Below are 17,807 nucleotides of genomic sequence, written 5' to 3'. Positions count from 1 at the left end.
TATGATGATCTTGCTAGATTGCTAAAACAATACACTAAGATCATTATAAAAACTAGAGCTAAGAATGAAAAGCTAGAGGCCAAAAATGATGCACTTTTAGCAAAATGTGATATAGCCGAAAAGGCTAGTGTTGAGCTTAGAGAAGCAAGTGATGCTATATCATCCAAACTCAAGGAGCTCAAATCTTCTAAGAAAGAGCTTAAAGATAAACATGATAAACTTGAGAGGACACATAATGAGCTCATCACTAGCCACAACAAGCTAAGAGAAGAATATACCACTCTTAAGGTTAATCATGATACTCTTGTTATTGCTCAAGAATTCTTATCCAATGAGCCACATGATGCTACTAACAATGTTGTTAAGATTGATATAGCTACATCATGTGATGACTTGATTATTGAGAGCATTGAGTAAAGTTCTAGTAGCAAGGGCAAGCAAGAGGTTGAAGCTGATGATTATGATGAGATTGTCAAGCTCAAGAATGACCATGAAAAGCTCAAGAAAGATCTTGAAGAACTCAAAACCACCAAGTCCATTGTGCTAGAAACTATTGTTCATGATGATGGTTTGATCCTTGAGAATGAGAAGCTTAAAGATGAGAACAAGAAGCTAAAGGAAGAGAAAAACAATGATGCTCTTAAAGAAGAAAACAAGAAGCTCAAGTTGGAGAAAGAGCATCTTAAGATTGGATTGAGCAAGTCCACTAGAGGCAAGCATCTTCAAAGTGAGCTACTAATGAACACCGTCATGAAGATGGATAGAAGTGGCATTGGGTACTTGGCAAACCAAGAGAAGAAGGCTCAAGCATAACAACAACACAAGTCAAAGCCAAAGCCAAAGAGATGTTTTGAGTGTGGACAAGAAGGCCACTTTGCTCATGAGTGCCAAACTCCACCACCACAACCCTTGCCCAAGCATGCTACACCTTTTGCCTTCAATGCTCACTACATGCTTAGAAAGGATTCTAGTGGAAAGATGAAAGTCATGTTCTTAGGTCCTCCCAACAAGAATAGGCCTAAGAAAATTTGGGGTGCAAAGTCACTTGTTGAGAAGGTGAAGGGCCCTCAACAAGTTTGGGTTCCTAAAGCTTGATCTCTTGTGTGTAGGTGAACTACAAGACCGGTGGAAGTCATTGGGTTATTGATAGTAGTTGCACACAAGATATGACCGGTGATCCTCGTATGTTCACCTCACTAGATGAAGAAGTAGATGGACAAGAAAGAATCACATTTGGAGATAACTCAAAGGGCAAGGTCAAGGGATTGGGCAAAGTGGCTATATCAAATGATCATTCCATCTCCAATGTGCTATATGTTGCTTCATTGAGTTTCAACTTGCTATCCATTGGATAATTGTGTGATTTTGGCTTCCAATGCTTGTTTACCGAGAAGGAGGTTGTTGTATCTAAAAAGGATGATGATCATGTGATATTCAAAGGATTTAGATACAACAACCTATATCTAGTGGACTTCACCTCCGAAGATGCAAACTTGAAGACATGCCTATTCACCAAAACAACACTGGGTGGCTATGGCATAGAAGACTTGCTCATGTTGGGATGAGCTCACTCAAGAAGCTAATGAAGAATGATTTGGTGAGAGGGTTGAAGGATGTGAAGTTTGAGAAGGACAAGCTTTGTAGTGCATGTCAAGCCGGCAAGCAAGTTGCAAATATCCATCCAACAAAAGCTTTCATGTCAACCGCAAGAGTGCTAGAACTCCTACATATGGATTTATTTGGACCAACAACATACAAGAGTTGGGAAGGAAATCTTTATTGTCTTGTGGTTGTTGATGATTATTCAAGGTATACATGGGTATTCTTCCTCCATGACAAATCCAAAGTTGCATCTTGCTTCAAGAAGTTTGCCAAGAGAGCACAAAATGAATTTGAAGTGAAGCTCAATAAGATAAGAAGTGACAATGGGAAGGAGTTTGACAACACAAACATATAAGCTTATTGTGATGAAGTTGGAATCAAACATGAGGTCTCCGTAACATATACTCCTCAACAAAATGGTGTAGTTGAGAGGAAGAACCGGACATTGATCACTCTTGTAAGAACAATGCTTGATGAGTACAACACGCCCAAAGCTCTATGGGCAGAAGCTATCAACACCGCATGCTATGCATCAAACTGCCTATTCCTTCAAAAGTTTCTTGGCAAGACACCTTATGAGTTGCTCAATGGGAAGAAGTCGGACGTCTCCTTCTTTAGGGTGTTTGGTTGCAAATGCTACATCTACAAGAAGCGGCAACACCTAGGGAAGTTTCAAAGACGTTGTGATATTGGTTTTCTTGTTAGTTACTCATCAAAGTCCAAAGCATATAGAGTATTTAATCATGCCACCGGCTTGATTGAAGAAACATATGATGTGGAATTTGATGAATCTAACGGATCCCAAGGAGCACATGAGAATCTTGATGATGTAGGTGATGAACCATTGAGGGAGGCTATGAAGAACATTCCGGTTGAAGACATCAAGCCTAAAGATGATGAAGATGATGTACAAGTGATTGATCCACCTTCTTCATCAAGTGTGCCACAAGATGGTAAAAAAGATGGGAGAGTAGAAAATAAAGACACTCATGTCTCCAATGAACAAATGGTGGTACAAGCACAAGATGTTGATGCTCCACAACCTCCTCCTCAAGTGGTCAATAGAAGAAATACACCTCTACTTCAAGATCATCCATAAGATCTCATCATAGGGAGTCCATCAAAGGGTGTAATGACTCGATCACAAAAACTTGCTTAATTTATTGCTCATCACTCTTTTGTCTCTTGCTTTGAGCCTACTAAGGTAGAAGAAGCTCTTCAACATATGGATTGGATAAATGCAATGCATGAAGAGTTGAACAACTTCATCCGTAATGAAGTTTGGACTCTTAAAGAGCGGCCAAAAGGTGCAAGAGTCATTGGAACAAAGTGAGTGTTCTGAAACAAGCAAGATGATCAAGGTGTTGTTGTGAGGAACAAGGCAAGACTAGTGGCAAAGGGGTTCTCTCAAGTTGAAGGTTTGGATTTTGGAGAGACCTTTGCACCGGTTGCAAGATTAGAAGTCATCCGTATCCTCCTTGCATATGCATCACATCATGAAATAAAACTTTATCAAATGGATGTGAAAAGTGCATTTTTAAATGGCTTTATTAATGAACTAGTCTATGTTGATCAACCTCCCGGGTTTGAAGACCCTAGATATCCTAATCATGTTTATAGGTTGTCCAAGGCATTATTTGGGCTTAAGCAAGCCCCAAGAGCTTAGTATGAGCGCCTTTAGGACTTCCTCATTGAGAAGGGCTTCACCATTGGGAAGGTCGACACCACACTATTGACCAAGAAGCTTAATGGACATATCTTCATTTGTCAAGTGTATATTGATGATATCATTTTTGGATCATCAAATGAAGATTCATGCAAAGAGTTTGGTGAATTGATGTCGAAGGACTTCGAGATGTCAATGATTGGAGAGCTTACATTCTTTCTTGGTTTTCAAGTCAAGCAAATGAGAGAAGGAATTTTCATCTCTCAAGAGAAATACACTAATGATCTTCTCAAGAGATTCAAGATGGATGAATGTAAGCCAATCAAGACACCAATGCCAACTAATGGACATCTCGACCTAGATGAGGGAGGTAACCCGATTGATCAATCTCTCTACCGCTCTATGATTGGTAGCTTGTTATATTTGACCGTATCTAGGCCCGACATCATGTTTAGTGTGTGTATGTGTGCTAGGTTTCAAGCTAATCCTAAGGAAACTCATTTAAATACCGTAAAAAGAATCCTTAGGTATCTTAAGCACACACCAAGCATTGGCCTTTGGTATCCCAAAGGAGCTATATTTGAATTAGTTGGCTATTCCGATTTGGATTATGCCGGTTGCAAAGTTGATAGAAAGAGTACACCCGGAGGGTGCTATTTGCTTGGTAGATCACTTGTGTCTTGGTCCTCCAAGAAGCAAAATAGTGTGGCATTGTCCACCGCCGAAGCGGAATACATTGTTGCGGGTGCTTGTTGTGCACAAATACTTTACATGAAACAAACTTTGCTAGACTATAGAGTAGTTCTAGAAAAGGTACCTCTTTTGTGCGACAATGAAAGTGCGGTAAAACTTGCAAATAATCCGGTTCAACACTCACACCAAGCACATAGATATCCGTCATCACTTTCTTAGAGATCATGTTGCAAAGTATGATATATCACTAGAAGGTGTAAGGACCGAGGATCAATTAGTGGATATCTTCACTAAACCGCTAGATGAGGCAACATTTTATAGATTGCGGAATGAGCTCAATGTGCTTGATTTTAGTAACGTCACTAAAAATTGAGCTTGTGTTGTCCCTTGCATTGCATTGTAATATACAACATGTTCAATGTTTCATAATGCATATAGGGCTTGTCTAACATGGTTAAGATAACCACCAAAAAGCATGTGAAGAAGCTTAACCTTGGATCAAACTTGACAAGCAACTAGATTTACTTACAAGTATTGCATTGCATATGCATGAATGTTGTTTTGTCATTTGTCTTCAAATTGCCCTCTTATTGCCTATTTTCTTAAAAAGAATTATAGCCTAAGGCAAAATATTTTTGAAAAACTTGAGGGTTTGAGAGAGGTCACTCATATCAGTCTCAATTGGTGTTCATTTGGATCTTATTTGAGTTGGGACTTGATTAGGTACAGGCAGCACGAAGGACTTTGAAGATTTGCTGAAGAAAGAGTGACCAGACGCTGCACCGGACTCTGGGGTCCAGCATCCGGTCAGTTCACAGGAGGTGAACTTGCAGCGAAGGAGTGACCGAACTCTGGCTTTCAGCGTCCGGTCAGAAGGCTTTTAACGTCCGCTCGTGTGGAAGAAGACAAAGGCTGTATTAACCAGACTCTGGCTGCGTCCAGTCGGTGTCCACCGGACATGTTCGGTCGTAATTCCAAAGGAATTAGACCTCTCTGGAATCGACCGGACGCTGGGTGGTAGTGTTCGGTCGCTGCCACCGGAGTGTCCGGTCAATAGGATTCATGCGGCATACGAACTCTTTTCTCCTTTCCTATTCTATCACATCGAGGAACCCTATATTAATCTAATCCACTACGCCGTGTCCTGTATCCCACATCGCCGCAGTGCCATTTGCCGTCCCGAGCCGCCGCGCCGCACCCATCGCCGTCGTCCCCGCTCATAGCAGCTCCAGCTCGCCGCGCCGCCTATCCTACGCCACAAGCCCGCGCATCACCACACCCCACGCTGCTCACTGCGTCGCACCGTGCCCTAGCCGTCCCACCGCAGCAGAGCCGCCGCGCCTCCACTGCCCTAGCTGTCGCCAAGATTCACAGTAGTAGCACCACCATTGGATCTCTAGTGTTGCTGCTGTACCCTAGCGCCTACATTGCATCCTCGCCAGAGAGCCTTCTATGCTTCGCTAACCCTAATCTTCGATTGCCGACTCGGTGGTTCCCCGTGCGTCATTTCTTTTCTTCTCGGATCGCCAGTTCATCAGGTAGCAAGCCCCACGTTTCAATTTCGTACCTATTTGCTTGATTTCTTAGGGTTTCGCATCTCTAGATGAATAATTAAGATTATTTGTATATCCTATCTATTTCATCGTGCAGCGAGTTGGTTTCGTTGAGGTGTTAGTGGTAGTTGTCAGTCACTCGGGGCCAAGCTCGCAAGTACGGAACGAGGCCAAGCCTCGAAAGTGACAGTTGACCTTTGTCAGCGCAGTTGATTCTTCTCTGATCCTTCAGATGGCTCGTACGAAGAATGTCGAAGGTGGTCCTGGTGATGAGAATCTGAGGCCCCCGCCTCGCCAGCCTGCAGAACCAAAAGGCAAGGCAACAAAGAAGTTGGCAGTAAGGAAGCGCAAGTATCCAGATGCAAATACAGCGAGAGCCACCGTAGTTGTAGAGGCCGCAGAGCGTGCTGAGAGAGGAGGCGCTTGCAGTGGAGTCCGGATTGTTGATCAGCTTTCACCAGAAGCGAGGGCTTCACTTGAGCGAGTTGAGCGACTTCATGGTAGTCCAGCTAGGACTCTCATGATTGGAGGACGACGTGTTGCCATTGATGAGGTTCAGCCTTAGGGGGAGCCACAGCAGCAGCCACAGGCAGCGCAACAGACTCAGGAGCCTCAACCAGCACAGCAGACACAGGAGGCATAGCCGGCACAACAGACTTAGGAGGGTGAGCAGACCATGGAGACAGAGACGGCACCTCAGCCACAGTTATGCCACTCTGGTCGTACCCATGCACCAGTCATGCTGAGGTCAGACACTCAGCGGAGGGGTTCTCATCCACCGCCTCGACCACAGGGTCCACCTTTAGTGACTCATCTTGACTAGTGGGGAGTGGCGACTCTCCGATACCTCGGCAAAATATTGTTGCGTTCCTCCTTCTCTATTTACTTTGAGCATTTACTTTGAGCAATTCAATTCATGTCTTTACATTCTTAGAATTGCCATGCTAGAGTAGGATTGGAACTTAGGTTGCAAGTCTTTTGTGCGGTAGAACAATTACAAACACTTTCTAGGCACAAGGGGTTAATTCGGCTAACCATAGGATTTAATTATTGCAAAAAAAATTAGAATTAGCCCAATTCACCCCTCTCTTGGGCATCTTGATCCTTTTCAGAGAGCTCTATCCATGCCATCAGTGCACGCGACGACACAACAGTTGGTAGAGGTCAACCTAGCCAGGAGTAGTTGGATCACGTGAAGGTCAGTCGATTGCTCCACCGTGGGTCTTCCCACAGCAAGATCTCATAAGTATGCTTTTATGTGTCCTTTGCCTTGCCTCATTGTTATTGTTCTCCTGCGGCCTCTCGAGGGCTCCATTTGCACGTGCTAATGAGACTCTAGATGTGAAAAGGGATAGAACCTGAGAGAGGGAAACTAAACAAAGCTACCACTACATCCAACACCAAAGAAAAAACAGGACAAACACATGGATTAGGAAGTAGACATACGCGAGCAAATGATATAATGGATGCAACAAATTTATGATAAGAATATCTATTAAAAATAGGAGATACTCATAAAAAATACGACCAGGTGATTTAGTATTAGAAATAAAGGCATTAGTAAGAAATCAAAATAGTTTTTTTAGGGGATAGTTTGGAAAAAATACAAAAACCATAAAAAGAAAGCAAAACTCGAAGCATACAGAATTTTTGGGAGAGAAAAAAAAGGAAAAAAAGCACAGACAGATGAGAGAGACCGAGAAAAAAAAGATGCAAAAACAGAAAAGCGAAAACAAGACGGACGAAACTAAAAAACAAAACCGCGTGAAAACAGAACCGAGAAACACCCGTAGATGGATTACGTCTCTCGCTTAATATTAGGAAAGGAAAAAAAAACATATGAGGATCAAGCAGTGCCCTATTCGTTTGGCTGATAAGCTATAGCTGAAAATACTATTTGCTGATTTATTGTGAAAGAAAAATAATGCTCGTTGGCAAAAAAAAAAATACTCATGATATTCTAAAAAAAAATACTCACGATCGTGTGGTATACTCAATTTATTAGGAAATCAGATTAGGATTACTATCTGCTTACCTCGAGACTCCTGGGGCGGAGAAACACGGACCGGGTGGTATGCTTTAGTCAGGACTGGTTAGTCTTTTTATATTAGGAGTATACAAGTAGATAGTGATTTTCGTCCATAGCGATCGTGTTTCGTTATAGTTGGCCTTGATCAAACTCGTACACAACTGCACATATGAGCCAATTGTTTGTTGCCAAATCCTAGCCGACATGGAAGTGGAACCGAGACAGAGCTGTTCGAACTCGTATAATCAAGAGATATATATACATATATAAGTCCGGTCCTAAGAAACTCTCTAGATGGTTAGAGAGAGACGGGAAAAAAAATGGATGGACAAAAAAAATAGCTTAAAATTTTGTCTTTTGATTATTAGGTATAAATATAGATATAGATTTTTTACCATAATTTTTGTGAAATCCATATAGTTTCACAACATGTACATTATATATTATGAAAATACTTGTCATAGTGAATTTAAAAACATAAACATTATTTTATTAACATGTATATTTTTTTAAGTTGATGGTTATCAAAATTAAAAATATTTTAATTAGATCTAATATAAAATACGACATGTAAAAAAACGTAGAGAGTACAAAGAATGGGCCTGTGTAGGGCACCGAGCCCAGGCCCACGGCGAACTGCGAGGTAACCGAAAAGCTGGCCCAGCTCAACGAAACCGAAGTAGCACCACCACACCAGACATCACCAATTGCCGCCGCCTCTCTCTCAGTCTCTCATGGCGCAGCTCCGAGGCCCCGCCGCCGCCGCCGCCGCCAATGTAGCGGCCGTGAAAGAAAAGACTGCCGCCTGGGAAGACGCGCTGGATCTGGATGACTCCGACATCCGCTTCGATCCCCAGCCCCAGCAGGACAAACCCTCGCACCCCTCCCACCGCATCCCCGAGCCCGCCGCCGCCGCCGTCCAGGACACGGTCCTCCCCCGCTCCACCACCCGCTCGCCTCTCTCATCGGGACGCGGGGACGCGCGCGCCACGGACGCCGACTTCCTGCGGCCCCCGTGGCTCTGCGCCCTCAAGTTCCTTGGTGAGGGGCAATTCAGTGAAGGCCTTCCTTCGCGTTTCGTGCCGAGGTTGTCTCCGTGTGATTTGTTTGTCCGTCTTTGGTGGCTTGGATGCAGGGAAGGACCGCGCGTGGGAGCGGCTGGGGATCAGGGCCATTATGGACGACGAGGACTTGCTTCGAGCACCTGTGGTGCGTGCTCCGCACCTGCCAAGCTTTTAGTTTTTCATGACCATTTCTCCCATCCTAGAGGGGGATATTTTGGGGGTTATATGTTCACATCAGTGTATTGTCATCAGGTGGCTGGGGTGGTGACCTCGTGCAAGCCAAACGGGCTCGGAGATCTCTTCTTGATTCTGAAGGTTAGCGCTGAGCACGTCATTTAGCTCTCTGTGCTGTCTTGATTTCGTTTTAGTTTTTTTTTCCCAGCGAAAACAATCAAGGGAGCTGTATGCCATTTCATTGAGCGCGCCACTGAAACAAGAAGCAACCTAAAAACTGAGACAGCAGTCCTTAGAAAATATGGTTTGTGAGGTCTTTGGCCCCAGCTGCACACCATAAGGCACTCTCTTCCAATGCCCTCACAACCAAGTTTGTACTTGGAAAAGATCCATCCAATATGCAATCAATGCAATGTTTCCACAACTCTCATACCACCAGGATAATCAAAGTATTCAAGCCTTCCTTCTCTATGCTGCTTGTTCACACCTTTTGATTGCACAGCACACCCATGTAGAAAGGCTAGGCAAGCCTTTGTGAGGAACTAAAGCTTGTAAACCCAGCTTCTGTGACACGATGAACCACACTTCCTTTGAAACTACACAGGAAACCAACATGTCATTGATGTTCTCAGCTGCTTGATTGCACAAAAGGCAAGAAGCAGGGTGAGGCTACCCTCGCTTAACAACCTGTCATCTGTCCAACAGCGTTACAGTCATTTAGGACAGCTTGCCACAAGAAGAACTAACCCGTCAATGGAGCCCAAGACTTTCGAATATATTTCCAAGGTGTAAACCCGTTAGATTCCACGAACAGAGTTGTAAGCTGATTTGCTTAAATATAATCCTGACCCTGTCTATTTCTAAGGGTACTGGCAATGAAATCCATCTTGGAGGGTGACATTTTGTAGCAAGTCACATAGTTGGAGATATTCCATTGTTGCCTTTAAAGTGAGAGCACCTCTGATATCTTTTACCCATCCCCTATTTACCACAGCCTCCTTCACAATTCTCCATTTAATTGCTTGCCAGGGACAAGGATGATAAGGTTGGTAGTAACTTCTGGTATGGTCTTTCCTTGCAGCCATAGATTAGTTTAGAATTTAGTAGCGAGCCCATCCCCTACATTGGTTATCTTATCATATCCTTATCAAAAACAGCTGTCACGGTTGGATGCACCTGGATTTATGACCCTGTCCATGGTTGACCAGAGTCTGTTTTCTCAAAGCCATACCCATCTTACTTATGGTGCCCAACCAAGAAGGGTCAGATCATGAATATCAACTATCAAGCCCACAAAATTGAAGTTGCTGTTGTCTGTTGAACTCACTGCCAATAAACAAGTCAATTACCACCATTGTCCTCTTGGCCTTTCCAAAGAAAGCCTTATCTTTTATCAATTGCCTTGATCATCAATTTTGGAAGGCTCATAACGGTCATAAGATATGTCAGAAACACCCGTACCAAAATTAGTCTACCATCTTCTGTTCATCAAAGGGGCCCTCCAGCTTGGCAAATAATCAGCCACCTTATCAACAAATGACTACAATTCGGTTTTGGTGAGCTTCTTCATGGACAAAGGAAGCCCTAGATAAGTACCTGGAAAGTTCTTGATTTCACATGTGAGATGATCATGTAAATTTCAAGCTCTTTGCACTCGATTAGTGTGGCCGAGGTCTTGCGATTTAAGAATATTGGCTTTGAGGCTTGAAGCTTCTCCAAAAATGTGCAATGTTTGCTTGATCAGTTTCCATATCCTTCACAACGGGCCGTATCAATAAAACAGCATGATCAACATATAAGGATGGCTGGTGCTGGTGCCATAGACCATGGAAAAGAGTAGCTTTAACAATCCTTGTTGTGATGCTCTAAAGACCAAAGAGTTCAGAACCTCCATTAACAAAACAAATAGCATGGGTGATAGTGGGTCGCCTTGTCAGAGACCATGAATGAATCTCTCCTAGTTCACTGTTCACCAAGACACAGGTGGAGAATAGGTGGGCAGCAAAGCATATAGCACCGTAGCATCACCAATGACCAAAATGTCTTTTTATATGTCTAACTTAAATAGGGTATAGGGATCCTTTTGTCTATGTAAGATTCTTGTTGTCTGTTGGAATAGGAAGAAATTATCATGGATGCATCTTCCCCAAATAAAAGCACTTTGATTAGCTGACACTGTGGAACTACTTTAGTGCACGTTTGTCAGCCAAGAGTTTTGTAATAAATTTTTAGAAAAATTGTATGCCAAATATATAGATCTTAAGTCTTTCACTTGAATAGCATCAACTTTGTTTTTGATCAAAGTGATAGAAGTAGTGTTTGGCAGTCCAACCTTTGCCATCTGACCTAGCACCTGCCTTCGTCTAATTTTGCTTAATGTTGTGGGGGGAAGGCTTGCCTCGGTTTTTCCCTTCCCTAGACCCCACTCATGTGGGAGCCTCCCGCATTGGGTCTCCCCTTTTTTTTATCAAGAAACAAGACCTATATCAAATGGACCATAAACCCATCCAAACCCAGTTCCTTATCTTGATGAATGTCCTTTACAATGGCCCAAACCTTATCTCCAGTAGATATGTCATCTAAATTTTCTAAATGATGGTGCTGCAGGTTAAGCTCATTGGGATCAACAGTGAAATATCTGTGTAGAGCAGTCCCCAGGAAATTTGAATTTCATCTTCATTAGTGACAATCTGATCCTCCACTGCTAATGAAAAAAAGGAAGTATCTGCAGCACCCTCTTTTATATAAAGAATATAGAGGAAGTTGAGCCTAGCTTAGTTATTTGATGGTGTGGATGTTCACCTAGACCACTCAGTTTACACATTTGGGTGCCTATTTTCTTCTTAACATATAAAAGCTGACTAATTCCACCTATGTTGGTCTAGGTTTTAGCAACTCAGCCTAGGTCAGATGGTCAAGAGTGTGGATGTATTCTCACACCACCCAAGTTGTCAAGGAAAAATTGGGTGCCTAAATCTTAACTAAAAAGCCACATAGTTCCTCCTAGGTTTTTCAAGTTTTTTGGGCCAAGCATACCCTCGGGATGTTTCTCGCCTTGGGTGTAGTTTTTATATGAAGAATACAGGACATAGCTTTGCGATTGTGTGCTTCAAAGAGGACAAACCAAAACAAAGCATTATTGGTTTTTCGTAATCAATCCTCCATTGATATGTTGAGATGAATATCAACTGTTTACTCTTGATAGGATCCAACCGACTCAATTGGTGCCTCAGTTCACAAGAAAGTCCTTTTAGAGGAGAATAATGGCCATGATATCTCAATTGGGTGTGCTGTTGTTTTTAGTAAGGTGAGTACATAAGTTGTGACTTATTTTGTTGTCAAACTACTACTGTGGTGGCTGGTGGGAAGTGATTGGTTCAACTGTTAAATATGTTGTTTTCAAGTCCAGGTAGCTATTTTCCGTCCGTCTCGCAAGTTGTGCTACCTCAATGTTACCAAAGGAAAAGTGATCAAGGTATTATTCATAGTTTCATACTAATTTAGATTGCTACTGATTACTGTAATCTGTTCTGATATACATGATGATGCTTTCCCAGTTTAATTGTTGTTGAAATCAAAATTGTTGAATATAATTTACTACTGAAGTAAAAAGAAATAAATCAAAGTGAACTACTCTGGGATTTGTACAAAAATACTCTTGTTCTGCTTAGCCATTTTTGGAATCTGGTTATACCAGTTATCAACTGCAACTTTGTGCATTGGATCTGCATTAATGAGGTACAAACTGTTATCTGAAGGCAACATATCAAGTGCAATCACAGTGTCAGGTACAATTTTGCAGTCAACTATTGGTTTCGGATTGACTCAACGTATCGTGTATAAAATCCTGAAATTTTAATGATTCAGTGATTCTACGATTACACTGAAAAAAATATGGCACTTGGTATCTCCCTTAAATTCAATTGCCTTCCAAATCTCAGGAGTCAGGACTCAGGACTTGAAGTTTATAACCATCTTTCCACAGCAGTTTCATGGTGCCATTTTTGTGTCAATATTGAAGCACTATTACAATGCTCTCAAACACATTACATCATAATAATATTTTTTGTACAGAAATCCTCTTGGGACATATGGGTATAACGATGCAAATATTTACAGGTTTTTAGTAAGGATTGTGCTGCCCCAGCTAAGCAAGTGATTTCATCTAGTACTACTGAAAGAAGTCAAGGTGGAGATTATACCAGCAATATAATGATGAAAATTTTTGGTCGTGAAGACATGATGCCCAGTAACAACGAGATGACAGTTACTGAGGTTTCTCATGAACACCATGCAACACCTGATTCAAGTAATAGCGCTTCAACGTGGGATATTTATGGTGGGTTTAGTGTAGGAAGTAACCAGGAGGGTAAATTGCTGGTAGGAGATACACACAAGCATACATCAAGCTCCAGTACTGATGAGCATCCCCAGCAAAATTTGAGCATTCCAAACACTACAGGTTGCTTCTCATCCCCAAAAGAAAATGTTAATACCAGCAGCGGATCACTTGTCAAACGCAAGAGGGCTGTATCAGAATGGACAGAGGAGCAGCTTTCTGAACTGTTTGCTGACTACTAGCATTTTAATATATATCTGATAAACAAGTTGTTAGATTTTTATTAGTCAATGTATGGCAGTTATATTAATGATCTGAGCTTGTAAGAACTTGACAAGTTTTGTACAGTGGCACTTATAGCATCTAGAGCTGCATATGGTTGTTGTCCAGGAGCTCACTTTTCTGAAATGGTTGTCATGCCAGTCTTTCAGTGTACACAATTTTATGCTTCTGTCTTCTGATAATTGAACTACAGATAATTGTGTCATTGTATATAAAAAACTGGGAAAGCAGAGGTTTTTCTGTAGTCTAGGCCCCAGAGACATTGATGGGAGCTCCTCCCCTCGTTCAAATTATAAGTCGTTTTGATTTTTTTTGTGTCATCCATTTTGTTATATATCTAGACATATTATCATATCTAGATACATAACAAAAATAGATGTACCAAAAAAAAAAGTCAAAGCGATTTATAATTTAGAACAGAGAGAGTACTAATTACCAGTGAAAAACAAGGCGACATTCCGCGGTCGCCTAGGCGTGACTAGGCGCTGGGCGGAGGCCTCCCGCGGGGCCTAGGGGGTGAGGCGGACATCTAGGCGGTGGGCGAAGAGGACTGGTGGGGATGGGACGCGTGGGGGCGGCGCGGAGGTCGGGAGACGATGGGGGAGGAGCTAACGTGAGGCGGCGGCGGCCGGTGGGTGAAGAGGTGGCGTCAGGCGGTGGCGGCGGGTAGATCCGCCAAAGCAGGGACGTGTGGGGGCGGCGCGGACGTCAGGCGGCGTTGGGTGAGGAGGTAACGTCGGCGGGGGCGGCAACGACTGGTGGGGAAGGAGGCGACGTTGGGCAGTCGGGCGATGGCGGCGGCGCGGGGCGAGCGACGGAAGCGAGCGCGAGCAGAGGAGGCTGGGAGGGTGAGAGACGGGGCTGGGAGGGGAGGGGATAAGACTGGCGTGGGAGACTTGGGCCAGTTATTGGGCCTCTCCTCTTTCTCCCCATTCTATGACCATTAATCTAGCTATTTTTTCTTTTCTTTTACGTATTTATGCTTATATTAGCTACCGCCTAGAAAAACGCCTTGAAACGCCTAATCCCGCCTAGATGCGCCTAGGCTCTAGGCGGTGGGTCACCGCCTAGAAAAACATTGCTAATTACAATGCATTATATTGCCAGGAACAAAACACACATACCAAAGCCTTACTCAGTGGTCAAGTTTAAACCAATTCATAGACAAGTTGTCTTCCATTATGAAAACTAACCCACTGCCACAAGATTAAGGTATATCAAGATATTTTAATGCCTATCACACGCTAGGATTACATGAAGAATTGAAGATGTCATTACATCACATTTCATTATACACAGCAGAGCACCCTATCGGACATGAAGATTGCATTACTCCCTTGTCTTAAAACATAAGGTGTCCTTAAAAAATTTATTACAGATTATGGGGTAAAACAAATTACACATGTAACCCTCTATGTTAACCCTCTGTGGAGAGATCTTGTTCTAATCATATGTTAAACCTAGTGGCAGACACTAATGGTAGGTACATAACGCTTCAGGGAGGGTTAATTCATCTAGAATACTTATAATTTAGGACAAATTTTAAATACCCCGGTACCTTATATTTAAGGACTCAGAGGGTATATATCACATTCCATCATAAACCAATAGGGCACCCTGTCGGACATGATGCCATTATATCCCGTTTCATTATCAACAGCACGTCAACCCTGTTTGGAGCAACATCGTCTAATTGATTGTCATCCAAAAAAATAGCAGTTTGCATCTAAGCAGGATGAGAATATGATGTTCAAACCTTGCTTACATGAATGCACAAACACATAGTTAGAATACTACTACTGCACAAGTTCTGTTCGTAATTTTCACTTCCTGCTGCTACAATCTGTATCCTTCCCAGCTGCAGTGTTGACTTGCCGGTTGAGATATGCTTCATAGATCTCCACAACAAGCCTTGGGTCCTTCTCGACAAGCTCCTTGTATTCCTCGCGATCCGCTAGCGTAGACATGCTGTCCATGAGCACAGAAAGCGAGGCCTCCAGCAGCTGCTTTGCACTGTGACGGTGCGCGAAGGCATAGTGGGTAATAGCATTCTCGTTATTCACTTTGGATGTTATGAACTTCTCACAGTACGCCTTCAGGTGCTTTACTTCATACTTCTCAGCCAACACCAAGAGGTCAGATGCCATCTGCTCATCTAGAAGAGCTTCTGCAGTGTACATGTAATGGACAAAAGCACGAAGGATGTCATAAGAAACATCATAGATTTTGATGACGCCACTCCTACTTTCTTCCATCTCATTTTCGAGCATCGCTCTGAAAACAGGAGATCTGCTGGCCTGTTTGAAAGAAAAAGTCAGTTTAACATATAATGCAGTTCCACTTGCAACAAAAACACACAAATAAGACAGAGATAAAATTAACACACAAATGAAAAATATATTGTGCAAACCAACAACAACTGCAAACAGTAAAATAAGAATGCTGGCATGAATGTAAATCTGCAAAAAAAAGTTAAAGTTACCAACTGAAATGAGCACAATTAGACTAAAATATGCGATGCAAACTGAAAAGTAATAAAGAGTCAAGCACTTTAACCAAATAGTTGACAGATCAAAGATTCCATGCAAAAAATGTGTGGCCGCGTAAAGAATGAATATATTTTTACCATGTGAACAAAATCCCACCCTGGAGCAACACTGGAAGTCTGTGAGTAATTATGCATTTAGAATCAGCACAATTAAGCACTGATATAAGCAAGATTAAAATTTTATATATGCATGTGATTCAGTGATTGTGCCATGTAGTTAATTGATCAGCACTAACATGTTCCAGTAGGTGGTGATGCTTATTCTCAGCATCTCTTATCACATTGTATCTTATGTTATACTCAAGGCAAGAGGATGCACATGAAAAAAGAAGTTAAGAGAGAATGCTCCACCATATGCATAGATACAAGTACTCGAAGCATCAACATATAGGTTAGTTTAACACATCAAGAAAGTTTTAATTGGTGCAGGGATATCTGAACTGTAGCTCTAATGCTGATTCAAGCCATAAATAAGCTCCATGCTTTATGGGGGAAAAACTGTAATGTTGCATCAGATACCTTGACCTTTTTGCGCTCAGTCCACTTCACCTCATCATCTAGATGATACAGGAAGCATTTAGATACAGTTGTTGGCATGTAGCTTTAGAATTTCCTTCAAGCATTTTGACATTTTACATTGGCCACCACATCATGTCTCAAGAAAGAAAGTAAGAACTATTACCCACTGCGTATCTATTCTACAAGCATCTGATTCCAGCACAATCGTTTCACATGAGGATTATAAATGGGAACTTATACATGAATTCATGAATAACAGCATCATGCAAAGAATGCTCATTGGTCAGGCAACTCAATATCACTCCATCAGGAACACCGCTGAGTACCACACTAGAGGATTGGTCAGTAGGACAGTAAGCTACTAGAACTGCTCAATCCACTACTAGAAATCAGGTCTATGCATGGAATGGAAAATAAAAAAACATGGGCATCAAGACACCTCATCACAAATTGACTAAAAAAGGGCGTACTGTGCGGGGTCTGAGGAAGGGTGTTCAGTGGCGAGCCTTACCCTCGCCTGTGCAATGCGAGGAGACCGCGACTCGAACCCGGGACCTTCCGGTCACAGGCGGTAAGACTCTACCGCTTGCACCAGACCCGCCCTTCCTCATCACAAATTGACTACCTTCCTTTTTACATTCTAGGATTAGGTTTAGTTCTAAGACTAGTCGATCTAGATGTCTGTCAAGAACTGAACCATCATTCCATCAATAAGGACACAAACTAAGTAATCAAACCTGAATCGCACAAAGGAATCATGTAAACAGCGCAAGGAAAAGTTTGAGAAGGAAAGGAGGACCCACGAGGATGACGCGGTGGGCGGGGACGGCGGGTGTGTCGGGGGCGCGCCCAGCATCGCCGTCGCCTCCCGCGCCGGAGGAGGAGGAGGAGGGGCAGGAGGGGATGGCGTGGAGGAGGAGGTCGCAGTTGGGGGCGGATGCGGCGTCGAGGGTGGGGGACGGGAGGCGGAGGAAGAGGAGGCGGGAGCGGAGCTCGTCAATCTCGCGCTTGAGCTCCTCCTCCGTCTCGCTGGCCTCGTCGTAGCACTCCTTGCAGGTCCCGGCATCCTCCTCGTCGTACCCTTCCTTGCACGAATGGCACCACATCTTCGGAGCTCCTCCGAACGCCGGCCGACCTCGCCGCCGCGCTACGAGGGCTCTCTTTTCGGAGGGGCGGTGGCGGCGCAGGACGGGTGGTGGCTTCGAGCCTTCGACTCGAGAGGGCTGGGACTGGGAGTGGGAGGTGGGGTCCACGTAATCACGTGGGCTTGTCTGACGGCTCTTGGCGAGTTCGTATATGGGCCTAAACTCACTGCTCCCATGGTAGCCCGGCACACTG

At 43.3% G+C, this 17,807-nt stretch overlaps 2 protein-coding genes across 2 annotated transcripts; one reads left to right on the top strand and one right to left on the bottom strand.

Annotated features, from left to right (window-relative positions):
* Positions 1-8,230: 8,230 nt before the first annotated feature.
* On the top strand, positions 8,231-13,539 carry LOC136551232 (uncharacterized). The gene is made up of 6 exons (XM_066542805.1): positions 8,231-8,584; positions 8,679-8,752; positions 8,860-8,922; positions 11,987-12,088; positions 12,191-12,256; positions 12,901-13,539. Exons 1-6 carry the CDS (start codon positions 8,278-8,280, stop codon positions 13,360-13,362), a joined length of 1,074 nt encoding a protein of 357 aa, XP_066398902.1. The 5' UTR covers positions 8,231-8,277; the 3' UTR covers positions 13,363-13,539.
* A 1,459-nt stretch (positions 13,540-14,998) lies between these two features.
* On the bottom strand, positions 14,999-17,708 carry LOC136551231 (BTB/POZ domain-containing protein At4g08455-like). Its single transcript, XM_066542804.1, has 2 exons — positions 17,273-17,708; positions 14,999-15,699 (listed from the first exon to the last, which is right to left on the bottom strand). Exons 1-2 carry the CDS (start codon positions 17,573-17,575, stop codon positions 15,226-15,228), a joined length of 777 nt encoding a protein of 258 aa, XP_066398901.1. The 5' UTR covers positions 17,576-17,708; the 3' UTR covers positions 14,999-15,225.
* Between the last annotated feature and the right edge of the window lie 99 nt (positions 17,709-17,807).

The sequence above is a fragment of the Miscanthus floridulus genome, chromosome 4 (assembly GCF_019320115.1).
Source record: "Miscanthus floridulus cultivar M001 chromosome 4, ASM1932011v1, whole genome shotgun sequence".
In the NCBI taxonomy this organism is placed as follows: domain Eukaryota; kingdom Viridiplantae; phylum Streptophyta; class Magnoliopsida; order Poales; family Poaceae; genus Miscanthus; species Miscanthus floridulus.
The sequence above is the reverse complement of the archived record's forward strand: the minus strand, read 5'-3'. Positions and strand labels throughout refer to the sequence as shown.